The sequence below is a fragment of the Salvelinus namaycush genome, unplaced genomic scaffold, assembly GCF_016432855.1.
Source record: "Salvelinus namaycush isolate Seneca unplaced genomic scaffold, SaNama_1.0 Scaffold2217, whole genome shotgun sequence".
In the NCBI taxonomy this organism is placed as follows: Eukaryota; Metazoa; Chordata; class Actinopteri; order Salmoniformes; family Salmonidae; genus Salvelinus; species Salvelinus namaycush.
This window is the reverse complement of record NW_024059028.1, coordinates 18,409-36,233: the sequence shown is the minus strand read 5'-3', so window position 1 is coordinate 36,233 and position 17,825 is coordinate 18,409. Positions and strand designations below refer to the sequence as shown.

The window sequence follows — 17,825 nt, the reverse complement described above, 5'->3', positions numbered from 1 at the left end:
GCTCTGTGCTAGCTGCCTACTGACCCACATATCTGCTCTGTGTTAGTTGCCTACTGACCCACCTATCTGCTCTGTGTTAGTTGCCTACTGACCCACCTATCTGCTCTGTGTTAGTTGCCTACTGACCCACCTATCTGCTCTGTGTTAGTTGCCTACTGACCCACCTATCTGCTATGTGTTAGCTGCCTACTGACCTACCTATTTGTTCTGTGTTAGCTGCCACCCAAAGAGCAGCTGGAGCTCCAGGCCTCGCCAGACCCAGACAGAGGACCAGGGAGAGATTCAGAAAGGGGCGAGGAGACCTTCAGAGACCCAGGCGGAGACCTTTTCCTCTGGGCCATCCTGCAGAATAAGAAAGAGCTGGCTGAGATTGCCTGGGAGCAGGTAGAGTAGGAACCAGTGCAGGGCAGTCTAAATATGGAACTGACTGTCTGGTGTAGTTATCTAGTTATCCCAAAGTATTCATTCTGCAGTTAAAGCAAAATGCTTGAAAAAGACTAAATTAGAATATATGATTAAAAAACCATTATTACTCTTATCATGTTTGTTTGTTGTGTGCAGTCCCGGGACTGTATGTCAGCAGCTCTGGCCGCTAGTAAGATCCTGAAGAAGTTGGCTGAGGAAGGAGCGGAAGAGGAGGATGAGGCGGAGGAGATGAGAGAACTGGCCAAACACTATGAGAGACACGCCATCGGTACAGTAGCCCACACACTGAGACATACTGTCCTTATTAACTATCGGTACAGTAGCCCACACACTGAGACATACTGTCCTTATTAACTATCGGTACAGTAGCCCACACACTGAGACATACTGTCCTTATTAACCATCAGTACAGTAGCCTTCACACTGAGACATACTGTCCTTATTAACTATCGGTACAGTAGCCCACACACTGAGACATACTGTCCTTATTAACCATCAGTACAGTAGCCTTCACACTGAGACATACTGTCCTTATTAACTATCGGTACAGTAGCCTTCACACTGAGACATACTGTCCTTATTAACCATCAGTACAGTAGCCTTCACACTGAGACATACTGTCCTTATTAACTATCGGTACAGTAGCCCACACACTGAGACATACTGTCCTTATTAACTATCGGTACAGTAGCCCACACACTGAGACATACTGTCCTTATTAACCATCGGTACAGTAGCCCACACACTGAGACATACTGTCCTTATTAACCATCGGTACAGTAGCCCACACACTGAGACATACTGTCCTTATTAACCATCGGTACAGTAGCCCACACACTGAGACATACTGTCCTTATTAACTATCGGTACAGTAGCCCACACACTGAGACATACTGTCCTTATTAACTATCGGTACAGTAGCCTTCACACTGAGACATACTGTCCTTATTAACTATCGGTACAGTAGCCTTCACACTGAGACATACTGTCCTTATTAACTATCGGTACAGTAGCCTTCACACTGAGACATACTGTCCTTATTAACCATCAGTACAGTAGCCTTCACACTGAGACATACTGTCCTTATTAACTATCGGTACAGTAGCCCACACACTGAGACATACTGTCCTTATTAACCATCAGTACAGTAGCCTTCACACTGAGACATACTGTCCTTATTAACTATCGGTACAGTAGCCTTCACACTGAGACATACTGTCCTTATTAACCATCAGTACAGTAGCCTTCACACTGAGACATACTGTCCTTATTAACTATCGGTACAGTAGCCCACACACTGAGACATACTGTCCTTATTAACCATCAGTACAGTAGCCTTCACACTGAGACATACTGTCCTTATTAACCATCAGTACAGTAGCCCACACACTGAGACATACTGTCCTTATTAACTATCGGTACAGTAGCCTTCACACTGAGACATACTGTCCTTATTAACCATCAGTACAGTAGCCTTCACACTGAGACATACTGTCCTTATTAACCATCAGTACAGTAGCCCACACACTGAGACATACTGTCCTTATTAACCATCAGTACAGTAGCCCACACACTGAGACATACTGTCCTTATTAACCATCAGTACAGTAGCCCACACACTGAGACATACTGTCCTTATTAACTATCGGTACAGTAGCCTTCACACTGAGACATACTGTCCTTATTAACCATCAGTACAGTAGCCTTCACACTGAGACATACTGTCCTTATTAACCATCAGTACAGTAGCCATATGAGACATATTTACATTTAAGTCATTTAGCAGACGCTCTTATCCAGAGCGACTTACAAATTGGTGCATTCACCTTATGATATCCAGTGGAACAACCACTTTACAATAGTGCATCTAACTCTTTTAAGGGGGAGGGGGGGGTAGAAGGATTACTTTATCCTATCCTAGGTATTCCTTAAAGAGGTGGGGTTTCAGGTGTCTCCGGAAGGTGGTGATTGACTCCGCTGTCCTGGCGTCGTGAGGGAGTTTGTTCCACCATTGGGGTGCCAGAGCAGCGAACAGTTTTGACTGGGCTGAGCAGGAACTGTACTTCCTCAGAGGTAGGGAGGCGAGCAGGCCAGAGGTGGATGAACGCAGTGCCCTTGTTTGGGTGTAGGGCCTGATCAGAGCCTGAAGGTACGGAGGTGCCGTTCCCCTCACAGCTCCGTAGGCAAGCACCATGGTCTTGTAGCGGATGCAAGCTTCAACTGGAAGCCAGTGGAGAGAGCGGAGGAGGACTGTCCTTATTAACTATCGGTACAGTAACCTTCACACTAAGACATATACTGTCCTTATTAACTATCGGTACAGTAACCTTCACACTAAGACATATACTGTCCTTATTAACTATCGGTACAGTAGCCTTCACACTAAGACATATACTGTCCTTATTAACTATCGGTACAGTAGCCTTCACACTAAGACATATACTGTCCTTATTAACTATCGGTACAGTAGCTGACACAATTAGACATGTCCTTACTAACCTTCGCCCCAGTCTGTCCTGAGTGCTCTGGAGCAGGTGTTCATCAAGGATCTCACTGTACTTTGCTACATTCATCTTTCCCTCGATCCTGACTAGTCTCCCAGTCCCTGCTGCTGAAAAACATCCCCACAGCATGATGCTGCCACCTCCATGCTTCACCGTAGGGATGGTGCCTGGTTTCCTCCGGACGTGACGCTTGGCATTCAGGCTAAAGAATTCAATCTTGGTTTCATCAGACCACTGAATCTTGTTTCTCATGGTCTGTCATGTGCCTTTTACTGAGGAGTGGCTTCTGTTTGGCCACTCTACCATAAAGGCCTGATTGTTGGAGTGCTGCAGAGGCAGTTGTCCTTCTGGAAGGTTCACCCATTTCCACAGAGGAACTCTGGAGTGACCATCAGGTTCTTGGTCACCTCCCTGACCAAGGCCCTTCTCCCCCGATTGCTCAGTTTGGCCGGGCGACCAGCTCTAGGAAGAGCCTTGGTGGTTTCAAACTTCTTCCATTTAAGAATGATGGAGGGGACCTTCAATGCTGCATAGATGTTTTGGTCCCCTTCCCCAGATCTATACCTTGACACAATCCTGTCTCGAAGCTCTATGGACGATTCTTTCGACCTCATGGCTTGGTTTTTGCTCTGACGTGCACTGTCAACTGTGGGACCTTATATAGACAGGTGTGTGCCTTTCCAAATCATGTCCAATCAATTGAATTTACCACAAGTGGACTCCAATCAAGTTGTAGAAACATCTCAAGGATGATCAATGGAAACAGGATGCACCTGAGCTCAATTTCGAGTCTCATAGCGAAGGGTCTGAATACTTCTGTAAATAATATTTAATGTTTTACAAATTTGCAATAATTTAGAAAAACCTGTTTTCACTTTGTCATTATGGAGTATTGTGAGTATTTGAGGATAATTTTTTATTTAATCAATTTTAGAATTAGGCTGTAATGTAACAAAATGTGGAAAAAGTCAAGGGGTCTGAATACTTTATGAATGCACTGTATAAGCCCTTAATTAACCAACAATGCAGTTTTTTTTTAAGGAGGAAACATTTGCAAAATAAACTAAAGGAAAAATAGTAACACAATAAAATAACAATAACAAGGCTAAATAGAAAGGGTACCGGTACTGAGTCAGGGATACGGGTTAGTCGAGGTAATTGAGGTAATATGTACATGTATGTAGGGGTAAAGTTACTATCATAGATAATAAACAGAGAGTAGCAGCAGCGTATGTGAAGGAATGTGAATGTATGTGTGTGGCGTCAATATCCATGTGTGTGTGTTGAGAGTGTCAGCATGTGTGTGTGTTGAGAGTGTCAGCGTAGTGTGTGTGTGTGTTGTGAGTGTCAGCGTAGTGTGTGTGTGTGTGTTGGGTGTGTGTTGGGAGTGTCAGCGTAGTGTGTGTGTGTGTTGGGAGTGTCAGCGTAGTGTGTGTGTGTGTTGTGAGTGTCAGCGTAGTGTGTGTGTGTGTTGGGAGTGTGTTGAGAGTGTCAGCGTAGTGTGTGTGTGTGTTGGGAGTGTGTTGAGAGTGTCAGCGTAGTGTGTGTGTGTGTTGGGAGTGTGTTGAGAGTGTCAGCGTAGTGTGTGTGTGTGTTGGGAGTGTGTTGAGAGTGTCAGCGTAGTGTGTGTGTGTGTTGGGAGTGTGTTGAGAGTGTCAGCGTAGTGTGTGTGTGTGTTGGGAGTGTCAGCGTAGTGTGTGTGTGTTGGGAGTGTGTTGGGAGTGTCAGCGTAGTATGTGTGTGTGTTGGGAGTGTCAGCGTAGTGTGTGTGTGTGTTGGGTGTGTGTTGAGAGTGTCAGCGTAGTATGTGTGTGTGTTGGGAGTGTCAGCGTAGTGTGTGTGTGTGTTGGGAGTGTCAGCGTAGTATGTGTGTGTGTTGTGAGTGTGTGGTCAGAGTCCAGTGAGTGTGTGGTCAGAGTCCAGTGAGTGTGTGGTCAGAGTCCAGTGAGTGTGTGGTCAGAGTCCAGTGAGTGTGTGGTCAGAGTCCAGTGAGTGTGTGGTCAGAGTCCAGTGAGTGTGTGGTCAGAGTCCAGTGAGTGTGTGGTCAGAGTCCAGTGAGTGTGTGGTCAGAGTCCAGTGAGTGTGTGGTCAGAGTCCAGTGAGTGTGTGGTCAGAGTCCAGTGAGTGTGTGGTCAGAGTCCAGTGAGTGTACATCGAGCCTGTGCAACAGAGTCAGTGCTCAGAATAAATACGAATAAAATAAGGGGTAAATATAAATAGTCGGTGGCCATTTCATTCAGCAGTCTAATGGCTTGGGGGTAGAAGTTGTTAAGAGCCTTTTGGTCCCAGACTTGGCGCTCCGGTACCGCTTGCCGTGCGATAGCATAATGAACAGTCTATGACTAGGGTGGCTGGAGTCTTTGACAATTTTGACAGCGCCTGGTATAGAGGTCCTTGATGGCAGGAAGCTTGGCCCCAGTGATGTACTGGGCCGTTCGCGCTACCCTCCTGTAGCTATTTACGGTCCGATGCTGAGCAGTTGCTATATCAAGCGGTCTCCAATAACACCTGTACACACATAGTTACGCAGTGCAGGTTTAATCTGTATATTTTGAACCTAGCTTTTACTTCGTGCTTTGCGCCTATGGGTACACTCGCAATGGCCGCCGGTCCACCCATTATGCCATCATTAACTTGAATGGGGACGCCCATTCTATTGATTCTATTTCTATCACTGAGACATACTGTCTGTATTAACCAATTAAATAGTGCAGCACAGACACACAATACAGCACTGAGACATACTGTCTGTATTAACCAATGGTCTAGTGCAGTACAGACACACAATACAGCACTGAGACATACGGTCTGTATTAACCAATGATCTAGTGCAGCACAGACACACAATACAGCACTGAGACATACTGTCTGTATTAACCAATGATCTAGTGCAGCACAGACACACAATACAGCATTGAGACATACTGTCTGTATTAACCAATTAAATAGTGCAGTACAGACACACAATACAGCACTGAGACATACTGTCTGTATTAACCAATGATCTAGTGCAGCACAGACACACAATACAGCACTGAGACATACTGTCTGTATTAACCAATGATCTAGTGCAGCACAGACACACAACACAGCACTGAGACATACTGTCTGTATTAACCAATGGTCTAGTGCAGCACAGACACACAATACAGCACTGAGACATACTGTCTGTATTAACCAATTAAATAGTGCAGCACAGACACACAATACAGCACTGAGACATACTGTCTGTATTAACCAATGGTCTAGTGCAGCACAGACACACAATACAGCACTGAGACATACTGTCTGTATTAACCAATGGTCTAGTGCAGCACAGACACACAATACAGCACTGAGACATACTGTCTGTATTAACCAATGATCTAGTGCAGCACAGACACAAAATACAGCACTGAGACATACGGTCTGTATTAACCAATGATCTAGTGAAGCACAGACACACAATACAGCACTGAGACATACTGTCTGTATTAACCAATGATCTAGTGCAGCACAGACACACAATACAGCACTGAGACATACTGTCTGTATTAACCAATTAAATAGTGCAGTACAGACACACAATACAGCACTGAGACATACTGTCTGTATTAACCAATGGTCTAGTGCAGCACAGACACACAATACAGCACTGAGACATACTGTCTGTATTAACCAATGATCTAGTGCAGCACAGACACACAATACAGCACTGAGACATACTGTCTGTATTAACCAATGATCTAGTGCAGCACAGACACACAATACAGCACTGAGACATACTGTCTGTATTAACCAATGGTCTAGTGCAGCACAGACACACAATACAGCACTGAGACATACTGTCTGTATTAACCAATTAAATAGTGCAGCACAGACACACAATACAGCACTGAGACATACTGTCTGTATTAACCAATGATCTAGTGCAGCACAGACACACAATACAGCACTGAGACATACTGTAATGCAGCACAGACACACAATACAGCACTGAGACATACTGTCTGTATTAACCAATGGTCTAGTGCAGCACAGACACACAATACAGCACTGAGACATACTGTCTGTATTAACCAATGATCTAGTGCAGCACAGACACACAACACAGCACTGAGACATACTGTCTGTATTAACCAATGGTCTAGTGCAGCACAGACACACAATACAGCACTGAGACATACTGTCTGTATTAACCAATTAAATAGTGCAGCACAGACACACAATACAGCACTGAGACATACTGTCTGTATTAACCAATGGTCTAGTGCAGCACAGACACACAATACAGCACTGAGACATACTGTCTGTATTAACCAATGGTCTAGTGCAGCACAGACACACAATACAGCACTGAGACATACGGTCTGTATTAACCAATGATCTAGTGCAGCACAGACACACAATACAGCACTGAGACATACTGTCTGTATTAACCAATGATCTAGTGCAGCACAGACACACAATACAGCACTGAGACATACTGTCTGTATTAACCAATGATCTAGTGCAGCACAGACACACAATACAGCACTGAGACATACGGTCTGTATTAACCAATGATCTAGTGAAGCACAGACACACAATACAGCACTGAGACATACTGTCTGTATTAACCAATGATCTAGTGCAGCACAGACACACAATACAGCACTGAGACATACTGTCTGTATTAACCAATTAAATAGTGCAGTACAGACACACAATACAGCACTGAGACATACTGTCTGTATTAACCAATGGTCTAGTGCAGCACAGACACACAATACAGCACTGAGACATACTGTCTGTATTAACCAATGATCTAGTGCAGCACAGACACACAATACAGCACTGAGACATACTGTCTGTATTAACCAATGATCTAGTGCAGCACAGACACACAATACAGCACTGAGACATACTGTCTGTATTAACCAATGGTCTAGTGCAGCACAGACACACAATACAGCACTGAGACATACTGTCTGTATTAACCAATTAAATAGTGCAGCACAGACACACAATACAGCACTGAGACATACTGTCTGTATTAACCAATGGTCTAGTGCAGCACAGACACACAATACAGCACTGAGACATACTGTCTGTATTAACCAATGGTCTAGTGCAGCACAGACACACAATACAGCACTGAGACATACTGTCTGTATTAACCAATGGTCTAGTGCAGCACAGACACACAATACAGCACTGAGACATACTGTCTGTATTAACCAATTAAATAGTGCAGCACAGACACACAATACAGCACTGAGACATACTGTCTGTATTAACCAATGGTCTAGTGCAGCACAGACACACAATACAGCACTGAGACATACTGTCTGTATTAACCAATGGTCTAGTGCAGCACAGACACACAATACAGCACTGAGACATACTGTCTGTATTAACTAATGGTCTAGTGCAGCACAGACACACAATACAGCACTGAGACATACTGTCTGTATTAACCAATTAAATAGTGCAGCACAGACACACAATACAGCACTGAGACATACTGTCTGTATTAACCACTGATCTAGTGCAGTACAGACACACAATACAGCACTGAGACATACTGTCTGTATTAACCAATGGTCTAGTGCAGCACAGACACACAATACAGCACTGAGACATACTGTCTGTATTAACCAATTAAATAGTGCAGTACAGTGTCGTGGAAATTCATGTATACTGAGAGAGATTTGGACAATTATTCAAACAATCAATCTTTATTTAACAGCGATTCATTATTGCAATAATTGTCACGCCCTCATCTGTTTCACCTGTCCTTGTGCTTGTCTCCAAATCAAATCAAATCAAATGTATTTATATAGCCCTTTTTACATCAGCTGATATCTCAAAGTGCTGTACAGAAACCCAGCCTAAAACCCCAAACAGCAAGCAATGCAGGTGTAGAAGCACTCCACCCCCTCCCGGTGTCGCCCATCTTCCCCACTTATCCTCTGGGTATTTATACCTGTGTTTTCTGTCTGTCTGTGCCAGTTCGTCTTGTTTGTTCAAGTCAACCAGCGTTTTCTCAGCTGTTATATAGATTATCTGACGTCTATCCAAATGGGCAAAACTACCTACACAGTACCCGTCTCCTATCTAACTATGTAACACGGTCCCAACAAATCTCGTATTTTCTGAGTACCAGGAATAACAAAACACTCACAATAACACCTAACAACAGTAACCCAGGGCAACAGGTGTTAGGTGTTATATCCACCTGTAACTCAGGGCATACCTGCTTACCTCATTTATCACAACATTTGATCAAAACATTACACATTATGCCAGATGCCCCCGCAAGGTTTCACCTGCACTCTAGTTCCTCATTGTATGAGCTTCACCAAGACCGCTCGCGCTCTAGTTCCTCATTGTATGAGCTTCACCAAGACCGCTCGCGCTCTAGTTCCTCATTGTATGAGCTTCACCAAGCCACGTGCCCTCGCTAGACCGCTCGCGCTCTTGAAGATAGAAGTTCTAATTTGTGATCTGTTTGAGAGATGTTCAGTCAGTGAATCAGGTTTTCTCCGTGGTAACCGTACATGCCTTCAAACTACCATAAAACACCTTCAATTATGCCCTTACCTAAGGAAATGTTTGGGGGGCTCTATGCAACACCCTTAAACAATTCCCTTATTTAAGGGAAAAGCATTCCTTCAAGTAAACTCTGAAGGGAAACTCAAGATGTTTTATGCAACCGGGCCCTGCACCGAAATATACATTTTACCGGCACCAAAACTGAGTACCGACATCTATTTCAGTCCAAGTCAAGCACTGGAAATTAATGAGCAGACTTTGTTATTTTACAAATTAGTCTCCCATCTGCCAGTCCTGTTATCTTGTGGTGAGACTGAGTGACCAAGTCCTGTCTCTCTTAGCTGTGTTCAGTGAGTGGTCCTGTCTGTCAGGTGTGTTCAGTGTATGTCCTGTGTGTGTGTTGTCTCAGGTGTGTTCAGTGAGTGCCACTGCTGTGATGAGGAGCGTGCCCAGAGGCTGCTAATCCGGGTCTCTTCATCCTGGGGTCAAACCACTTGTCTGAGGCTGGCTCTGGAGGCTGATGACAAGAGCTTTGTTGCTCACTCTGGGGTTCAGGTAGGTCAAAGGTCATTCTGGGGTTCAGGTAACTCCAGTTATATTATCACTACCCTTTTGAATTGTATTTAATTAATCACACTTCTCACAAATATTTTCCTTACACTGCCTTTGGTCTTGTGAGATCTAGTGGAGCAGTAGTGGATTAAACTGTTTCTAAAGCAGGTGTTCCCTTATGTGTGTTGTGTAGCACTGTGTCTGTGATTGGTTCTGAGTCGTCTGTTCTGTCTCCCCCAGGCTCTCCTGATCCAGATCTGGTCCCGAGTCATCTGTTCTGTCTCCCCCAGGCTCCCCTGATCCAGAACTGGTCCCGAGTCGTCTGTTCTGTCTCCCCCAGGCTCTCCTGATCCAGAACTGGTCCCGAGTCGTCTGTTCTGTCTCCCCCAGGCTCTCCTGATCCAGAACTGGTCCCGAGTCGTCTGTTCTGTCTCCCCCAGGCTCTCCTGATCCAGATCTGGTCCCGAGTCGTCTGTTCTGTCTCCCCCAGGCTCTCCTGATCCAGATCTGGTCCTGAGTTTTCCGTTCTGTTTCCCCCAGGCTCTCCTGACCCAGATCTGGTGTGGGGAGCTGGCGGCGGACAATCCTCTGTGGAGGGTGCTGCTATGTATGCTGTTCTTCCCTCTCATTTACACTGGCTTCCTGGGATTCAGGTAACTAACCTCTGATCCCTAACCTTGCCCCTAAGCCCTAACCTCTATCCCTGGCCCCTAACCCCTAACCATGGTCCATAACCTTGTCCCCTAACCCCGGCCCCCTAACCCCTAACTCTGTCCCGTAACCCTTCTGTGAAGGGTGCTGCTCTGTGCTGTTCTTCCTGCTCATCTACACTGGCTTCCTGGGATTCAGGTAGGTACTGGTGGCCACAGCTCTGTAACAATGTAGTGGTTTACCAGATATAGGAGGACAGAGTCTGGGTGAGGAGAGAGAATGTGGTAAAACCTCAGGCACACCACATGGTGGCAGCAACACCCAATGGGAAAAGACTGAACTGCCATCTTGCTCACTCAGGGAAGTGAATCTAACTGGATGTATAATTGACTACACGCTGAACATGGTCTGGGTGAGTAATATCCTCTCTAATCCCCCAGGCGTGATGAGTCCATCCAGAGAGAGGCAGAGAGGAGTGCTGAGCTGCTCACCATGGAGTCATTAACAGGAAGCCAGGCCTGCACCAGGAGGAAGCCTCCTGTACAGTGAGTCTGATTATACACTGAGAGTCTGTCCCAGATGGCCCCCTATTCCCTATAAAAGTAGACTGAGAGTCTGTCCCAGATGGCCCCCTATTCCCTATAAAAGTAGACTGAGATTCTGTCCCAGATGGCCCCCTATTCCCTATAAAAGTAGACTGAGAGTCTGTCCCAGATGGCCCCCTATTCCCTATAAAAGTAGACTGAGAGTCTGTCCCAGATGGCCCCCTATTCCCTATAAAAGTAGACTGAGAGTCTGTCCCAGATGGCCCCCTATTCCCTATAAAAGTAGACTGAGGATGTGTCCCAGATGGCCCCCTATTCCCTATAAAAGTAGACTGAGAGTCTGTCCCAGATGGCCCCCTATTCCCTATAAAAGTAGACTGAGAGTCTGTCCCAGATGGCCCCCTATTCCCTATAAAAGTAGACTGAGAGTCTGTCCCAGATGGCTCCCTATTCCCTATAAAAGTAGACTGAGAGTCTGTCCCAGATGGCCCCCTATTCCCTATAAAAGTAGACTGAGAGTCTGTCCCAGATGGCCCCCTATTCCCTATAAAAGTAGACTGAGAGTCTGTCCCAGATGGCCCCCTATTCCCTATGAAAGTAGTGCACTAGAAGGATAAAGGGTGACATTTCTGATGCATTGGTTTACATTCTGCAGCTATAAACACCTACCTGACACCTCCCTCCTGACCTCTCACCCTTGCCGTCTACCCCCTTAGTGACCTCCTTGCCAGGATCCCTCTGGGTCTGAAACCGTTGACAGTCTCCACCCGGCTGGTCAGCCTCTTCACCTCTCCTCAGGTAAACCCTTACCCAACCCCTCACCCTTGATCTCTGTTGACCTCTCCCCAGGGGAAGTTCTGCTGTTGTTTTTAACCCTTACCCAACCCCTCACCCTTGACCTCTGTTGACCTCTCCTCAGGGGAAGTTCTGCTGTTGTTTTTAACCCTTACCCAACCCCTCACCCTTGACCTCTGTTGACCTCTCCTCAGGGGAAGTTCTGCTGTTGTTTTTAACCCTTACCCAACCCCTCACCCTTGACCTCTGTTGACCTCTCCCCAGGGGAAGTTCTGCTGCTGTTTTTAACCCTTACCCAATCCCTCACCCTTGATCTATGTTGACCTCTCCCCAGGTAAACCCTTACCCAACCCCTCACCCTTGATCTATGTTGACCTCTCCTCAGGTAAACCCTTACCCAACCCCTCACCCTTGACCTCTGTTGACCTCTCCTCAGGGGAAGTTCTGCTGTTGTTTTTAACCCTTACCCAACCCCTAACCCTTGACCTCTGTTGACCTCTCCCCAGGGGGAGTTCTGCTGTTGTTTTTAACCCTTACCTGACCCCTGACCTCTGTGGTGAAGTTCTACTGTTGTTGTTAAACCTTACCTGGCCCCTGACCTCTGTTGACCTCTCCCCAGGTGAAGTTCAACTGTTGTTGTTAACCATTACCTGACCCCTGACCTCTGTGGTGAAGTTCAACTGTTGCTGTTAAACCTTACCTGGCCCCTGACCTCTGTTGACCTCTCCCCAGGTGAAGTTCTACTGTTGTTGTTAAACCTTACCTGACCCCTGACCTCTGTTGACCTCTCCCCATACAGGTGAAGTTCAACTGTTGTTGTTAACCTTACCTGGCCCCTGACCTCTGTTGACCTCTCCCCAGGTGAAGTTCTACTGTTGTTGTTAAACCTTACCTGACCCCTGACCTCTGTTGACCTCTCCCCATACAGGTGAAGTTCAACTGTTGTTGTTAACCATTACCTGACCCCTGACCTCTGTTGGTCTCTCCCCAGGTGAAGTTCTACTGTTGTTGTTAACCATTACCTGACCCCTGACCTCTGTTGACCTCTCCCCAGGTGAAGTTCTACTGTTGTTGTTAACCATTACCTGACCCCTGACCTCTGTTGACCTCTCCCCATACAGGTGAAGTTCAACTGTTGTTGTTAACCATTACCTGGCCCCTGACCTCTGTTGACCTCTCCCCAGGTGAAGTTCTACTGTTGTTGTTAACCATTACCTGACCCCTGACCTCTGTTGACCTCTCCCCATACAGGTGAAGTTCAACTGTTGTTGTTAACCTTACCTGGCCCCTGACCTCTGTTGACCTCTCCCCATACAGGTGAAGTTCAACTGTTGTTGTTAACCATTACCTGGCCCCTGACCTCTGTTGACCTCTCCCCATACAGGTGAAGTTCTACTGTTGTTGTTAACCATTACCTGGCCCCTGACCTCTGTTGACCTCTCCCCATACAGGTGAAGTTCTACTGTTGTTGTTAACCATTACCTGACCCCTGACCTCTGTTGACCTCTCCCCATACAGGTGAAGTTCTACTGTTGTTGTTAACCATTACCTGGCCCCTGACCTCTGTTGACCTCTCCCCATACAGGTGAAGTTCTACTGTTGTTGTTAACCATTACCTGGCCCCTGACCTCTGTTGACCTCTCCCCATACAGGTGAAGTTCTACTGTTGTTGTTAAACCTTACCTGACCCCTGACCTCTGTTGACCTCTCCCCATACAGGTGAAGTTCTACTGTTGTTGTTAACCATTACCTGGCCCCTGACCTCTGTTGACCTCTCCCCATACAGGTGAAGTTCTACTGTTGTTGTTAACCATTACCTGGCCCCTGACCTCTGTTGACCTCTCCCCATACAGGTGAAGTTCTACTGTTGTTGTTAACCATTACCTGGCCCCTGACCTCTGTTGACCTCTCCCCATACAGGTGAAGTTCTACTGTTGTTGTTAAACCTTACCTGGCCCCTGACCTCTGTTGACCTCTCCCCATACAGTTGAAGTTCTACTGTTGTTGTTAACATTACCTGGCCCCTGACCTCTGTTGACCTCTCCCCATACAGGTGAAGTTCTACTGTTGTTGTTAACCTTACCTGGCCCCTGACCTCTGTTGACCTCTCCCCATACAGTTGAAGTTCTACTGTTGTTGTTAACCTTACCTGGCCCCTGACCTCTGTTGACCTCTCCCCATACAGTTGAAGTTCTACTGTTGTTGTTAACCTTACCTGGCCCCTGACCTCTGTTGACCTCTCCCCAGGTGAAGTTCTACTGTTGTTGTTAAACCTTACCTGGCCCCTGACCTCTGTTGACCTCTCCCCAGGTGAAGTTCTACTGTTGTTGTTAAACCTTACCTGGCCCCTGACCTCTGTTGATCTCTCCCCAGGTGAAGTTCTACTGTTGTTGTTAAACCTTACCTGGCCCCTGACCTCTGTTGACCTCTCCCCATACAGGTGAAGTTCTACTGTTGTTGTTAAACCTTACCTGGCCCCTGACCTCTGTTGACCTCTCCCCATACAGGTGAAGTTCTACTGTTGTTGTTAAACCTTACCTGGCCCCTGACCTCTGTTGACCTCTCCCCATACAGGTGAAGTTCTACTGTTGTTGTTAAACCTTACCTGGCCCCTGACCTCTGTTGACCTCTCCCCATACAGGTGAAGTTCTACTGGAACATCTTGTCCTACTTCAGCTTCCTGCTGCTGTTCTCTGTGGTGCTGATGATCGACTTCCAGGCCACGCCCTCCTGGAGGGAGGGGCTTCTCTATGTCTGGCTCATCTCATTGGTCTGTGAGGAAATCCGACAGGTGAGACACCTTGTCCTGTGCTCACAAACACGCACGCACGCACGCACACACATGCACACGCACACACACGCACATCCTATTCTACCTAAAGTCAAAATAGATTAGCCAAACGAGTATGACGTTAGAAGATGGATGTGTCTACAGTATTAACAATGTGTTGTTTGTGCCCTCAGCTGTTCCATGACCCAGATGGGTTTGGGTTCCGTAAGAAGGCTGATATGTACATTAATGACATGTGGAACATTCTAGACTTTCTGTCCATCCTGCTCTTCCTCATCGGCCTGGCCTTCAGGTGAGCTGCCTCCTCTTCCTCATTTTCTTCTTCCTCTAACGCTCGCTAGCGTTAAATATGGACTCCACTGTAGGGAACGCTAGCTAGCGTTAAATATGGACTGCGCTGTAGGGAGCGCTAGTTAGCGTTAAAGATGGACTCCGCTGTGGGGAACGCTAGTTAGCGTTAAAGATGGACTGCGCTGTAGGAAACGCTAGCTAACGTTAAATATGGACTCCACTGTGGGGAAACAGCTCCATATGCTGTTGTTCGCGCAGTAGAAATGTAATACAGCAAATGGCCGTTTCACCATTAATGATTCCAGCGTTCATGTCTATCACGAGAGATGACCTCATACTACTGATCTACTGTATATTTCACTTGCAGACTGACCACCAGGTTGTTCTATGCAGGGAAGGTCATCCTGTGTATCGACTTCATCATCTTCTGTCTTCGTCTCATGGCCATCTTCATCATCAGTAAAACTCTGGGCCCCAAGATCATCATCGTCAGGAGAATGGTGAGAGGATGGATTGATACACATTAACTTCCTGTTATTGTGTCTAGACTATTGTGAGCCGCTGTAGTTGTGTAAAAATGTTGAATATCAACAAACTACATCAGGCTTTATAAAGCTAACACCAGTTAACCATCTGCATCTAACACACAGGAGGCTTGTTTACAAGTTCTCAAAGTAGCAGAGAATTCACTGCCCTTTCAAATAGTTACCACAGCCACAAAGTCAAAATCGGCTATAACTTAGAAATTCAGGAAAACAAAAATAAGCTTTTTGGTCTTAATTTAAGGCTACGGTTAGGCATAACATACACATGTGGATAAAACAATAAATTGCACACACTGTATTCCACTGTATTATTGATTGTATGTTTGTTTATTCCATGTGTAACTCTGTGTTGTTGTTTGTGTCGCACTGCTTTGCTTTATCTTGGCCAGGTCGCAGTTGTAAATGAGAACTTGTTCTCAACTTGCCTACCTTGTTAAATAAAGGTGAAATAAATAATAAAGAAAATATACCAGTCAAAGGTTTGGACACACCTATTCATTCAAGTCTGTTTTCTTTATTTGTACTATTTTCTACATTGTAGATTTTTTTTTTTTCTATCTCTTTTCGATTTTTAATTCGATTATACCTTCCGGTAACCTGCCTCACCCAATGTGATACGGAATCGCTATTATTTTTAACTTTGGAACACATTCAAGAATCTCCAGTAGCTAACCAGCTAATCAGCTACAAGCTATTTAGTCATTTTTAGCCACTGCTAGCGGCTTTTACCTTCTGCACAGACACCAGCCCTGTTCTTAGCCTGGATATTACTCACCAATCTACCAGTATCGGACTGTCTCTCCACAACAACGCCGGATTCCTGCCGTAATCCCTGAGCCACTACTTCTGATCCTCACAGCTAGCTTGCAGCTAGCTAGCTCACAGCTTGCAGCTAGCTAGCTCACAGCTTGCAGCTAGCTAGCTCACAGCTTGCAGCTAGCGCCACTGCCACGAAGCTAGCACCAGTTAGCAAACAAAATTCTACAATACCTCTTTCGCCATCTGGCTTGGATTCTCTGTCGACACGGCGCCCCGCCGCACCACCACGTCTGGTCTGCCGACGAATTCTCCATCCGCTGTGCCCTCAACCGGCCTCCGTCTGAGCAGACCCCCTCCGTCTGAGCAGACCACCCCCGGGCTACTAACTTTAAACGCCGCGTGCTAGCGTAGTGGCGGCTTCCCTGTTCCATCTACTGCTGCCCCCTGGACACTATGATCACTTGGCTACATAGCTGATGCCTGCTGGACTGTCCATTAATCACGGTACTCCATTCTGTTTATTTGTGTTTATCTGTTGGCCCCAGCCGCGAACTCAGGCTCTGTGTGTAGTTAATCCGACCCTCTCTGCCTAGTCATCGCCATTTTACCTGCTGTTGTTGTGTTAGCTGACTAGCTGCTGTTGTCTCACCTGTTGTTTTAGCTAGCTCTCCCAATCAAGACCTGCAATTACTTTATGCCTTACTGTATGTCTCTCTCAAATATCAATATGCCTTGTATACTGTTGTTCAGGCTAGTTATCATTGTTTTGGTTTGCAATGGAGCCCGTAGTTCCACTCCTTATACCTCTGATACCTCCTTTGTCCTGACCTCACCTATTATAACCAGCATGTCCAGAGATACAACCTCTCTTATCATCACCCAGTGCCTGGGCTTACCTCCGCTGTACCCGCACCCCACCATACCCCTGTCTGCACATTATGCCCTGAATATATTCTACCATGCCCATAAATCTGCTCCTTTTATTCCTTGTCCCCAACGCTCTAGGCGACCAGTTTTGATAGCCTTTAGCCGCACCCTCATCCTACTACTCCTCTGTTCCTCGGGTGATGTGGAGGTAAACCCAGGCCCTGCATGTCCCCAGGCACCCTCATTTGTTGACTGCGATCGAAAAAGCCTTGGTTTCATGCATGTCAACATCAGAAGCCTCCTCCCTAAGTTTGTTTTACTCACCGCTTTAGCACACTCTGCCAACCCTGATGTCCTTGCCGTGTCTGAATCCTGGCTTAGGAAGGCCACCAAAAATTCTGAGATTTCCATACCCAACTATAACACTTTCCGTCAAGATAGAACTGCCAAAGGGGGAGGAGTTGCAATCTACTGCAGAGATAGCCTGCAAAGTTCTGTCATACTTTCCAGGTCTATGCCTAAACAGTTCGAACTTCTAATTTTAAAAATGAATCTCTCCAGAAATAAGTCTCTCACTGTTGCC

At 46.2% G+C, this 17,825-nt stretch overlaps 1 protein-coding gene across 1 annotated transcript in view; it reads left to right on the top strand.

Moving 5' to 3' along the window:
* Positions 1 to 216: 216 nt before the first annotated feature.
* trpm2 (transient receptor potential cation channel, subfamily M, member 2) overlaps positions 217 to 17,825 on the top strand; it is a gene marked incomplete at both ends in the record, with an annotated part of 35,421 nt that continues 17,812 nt past the window's right edge. Inside the window, 9 exons of the mRNA XM_038984212.1 lie at positions 217 to 384; positions 562 to 694; positions 9,856 to 10,001; positions 10,539 to 10,651; positions 11,090 to 11,194; positions 11,911 to 11,992; positions 14,631 to 14,780; positions 14,954 to 15,072; positions 15,439 to 15,571. Coding sequence (XP_038840140.1) covers positions 217 to 384; positions 562 to 694; positions 9,856 to 10,001; positions 10,539 to 10,651; positions 11,090 to 11,194; positions 11,911 to 11,992; positions 14,631 to 14,780; positions 14,954 to 15,072; positions 15,439 to 15,571 — 1,149 coding nt within the window. The remainder of the gene's footprint in view (positions 385 to 561; positions 695 to 9,855; positions 10,002 to 10,538; positions 10,652 to 11,089; positions 11,195 to 11,910; positions 11,993 to 14,630; positions 14,781 to 14,953; positions 15,073 to 15,438; positions 15,572 to 17,825) is intronic.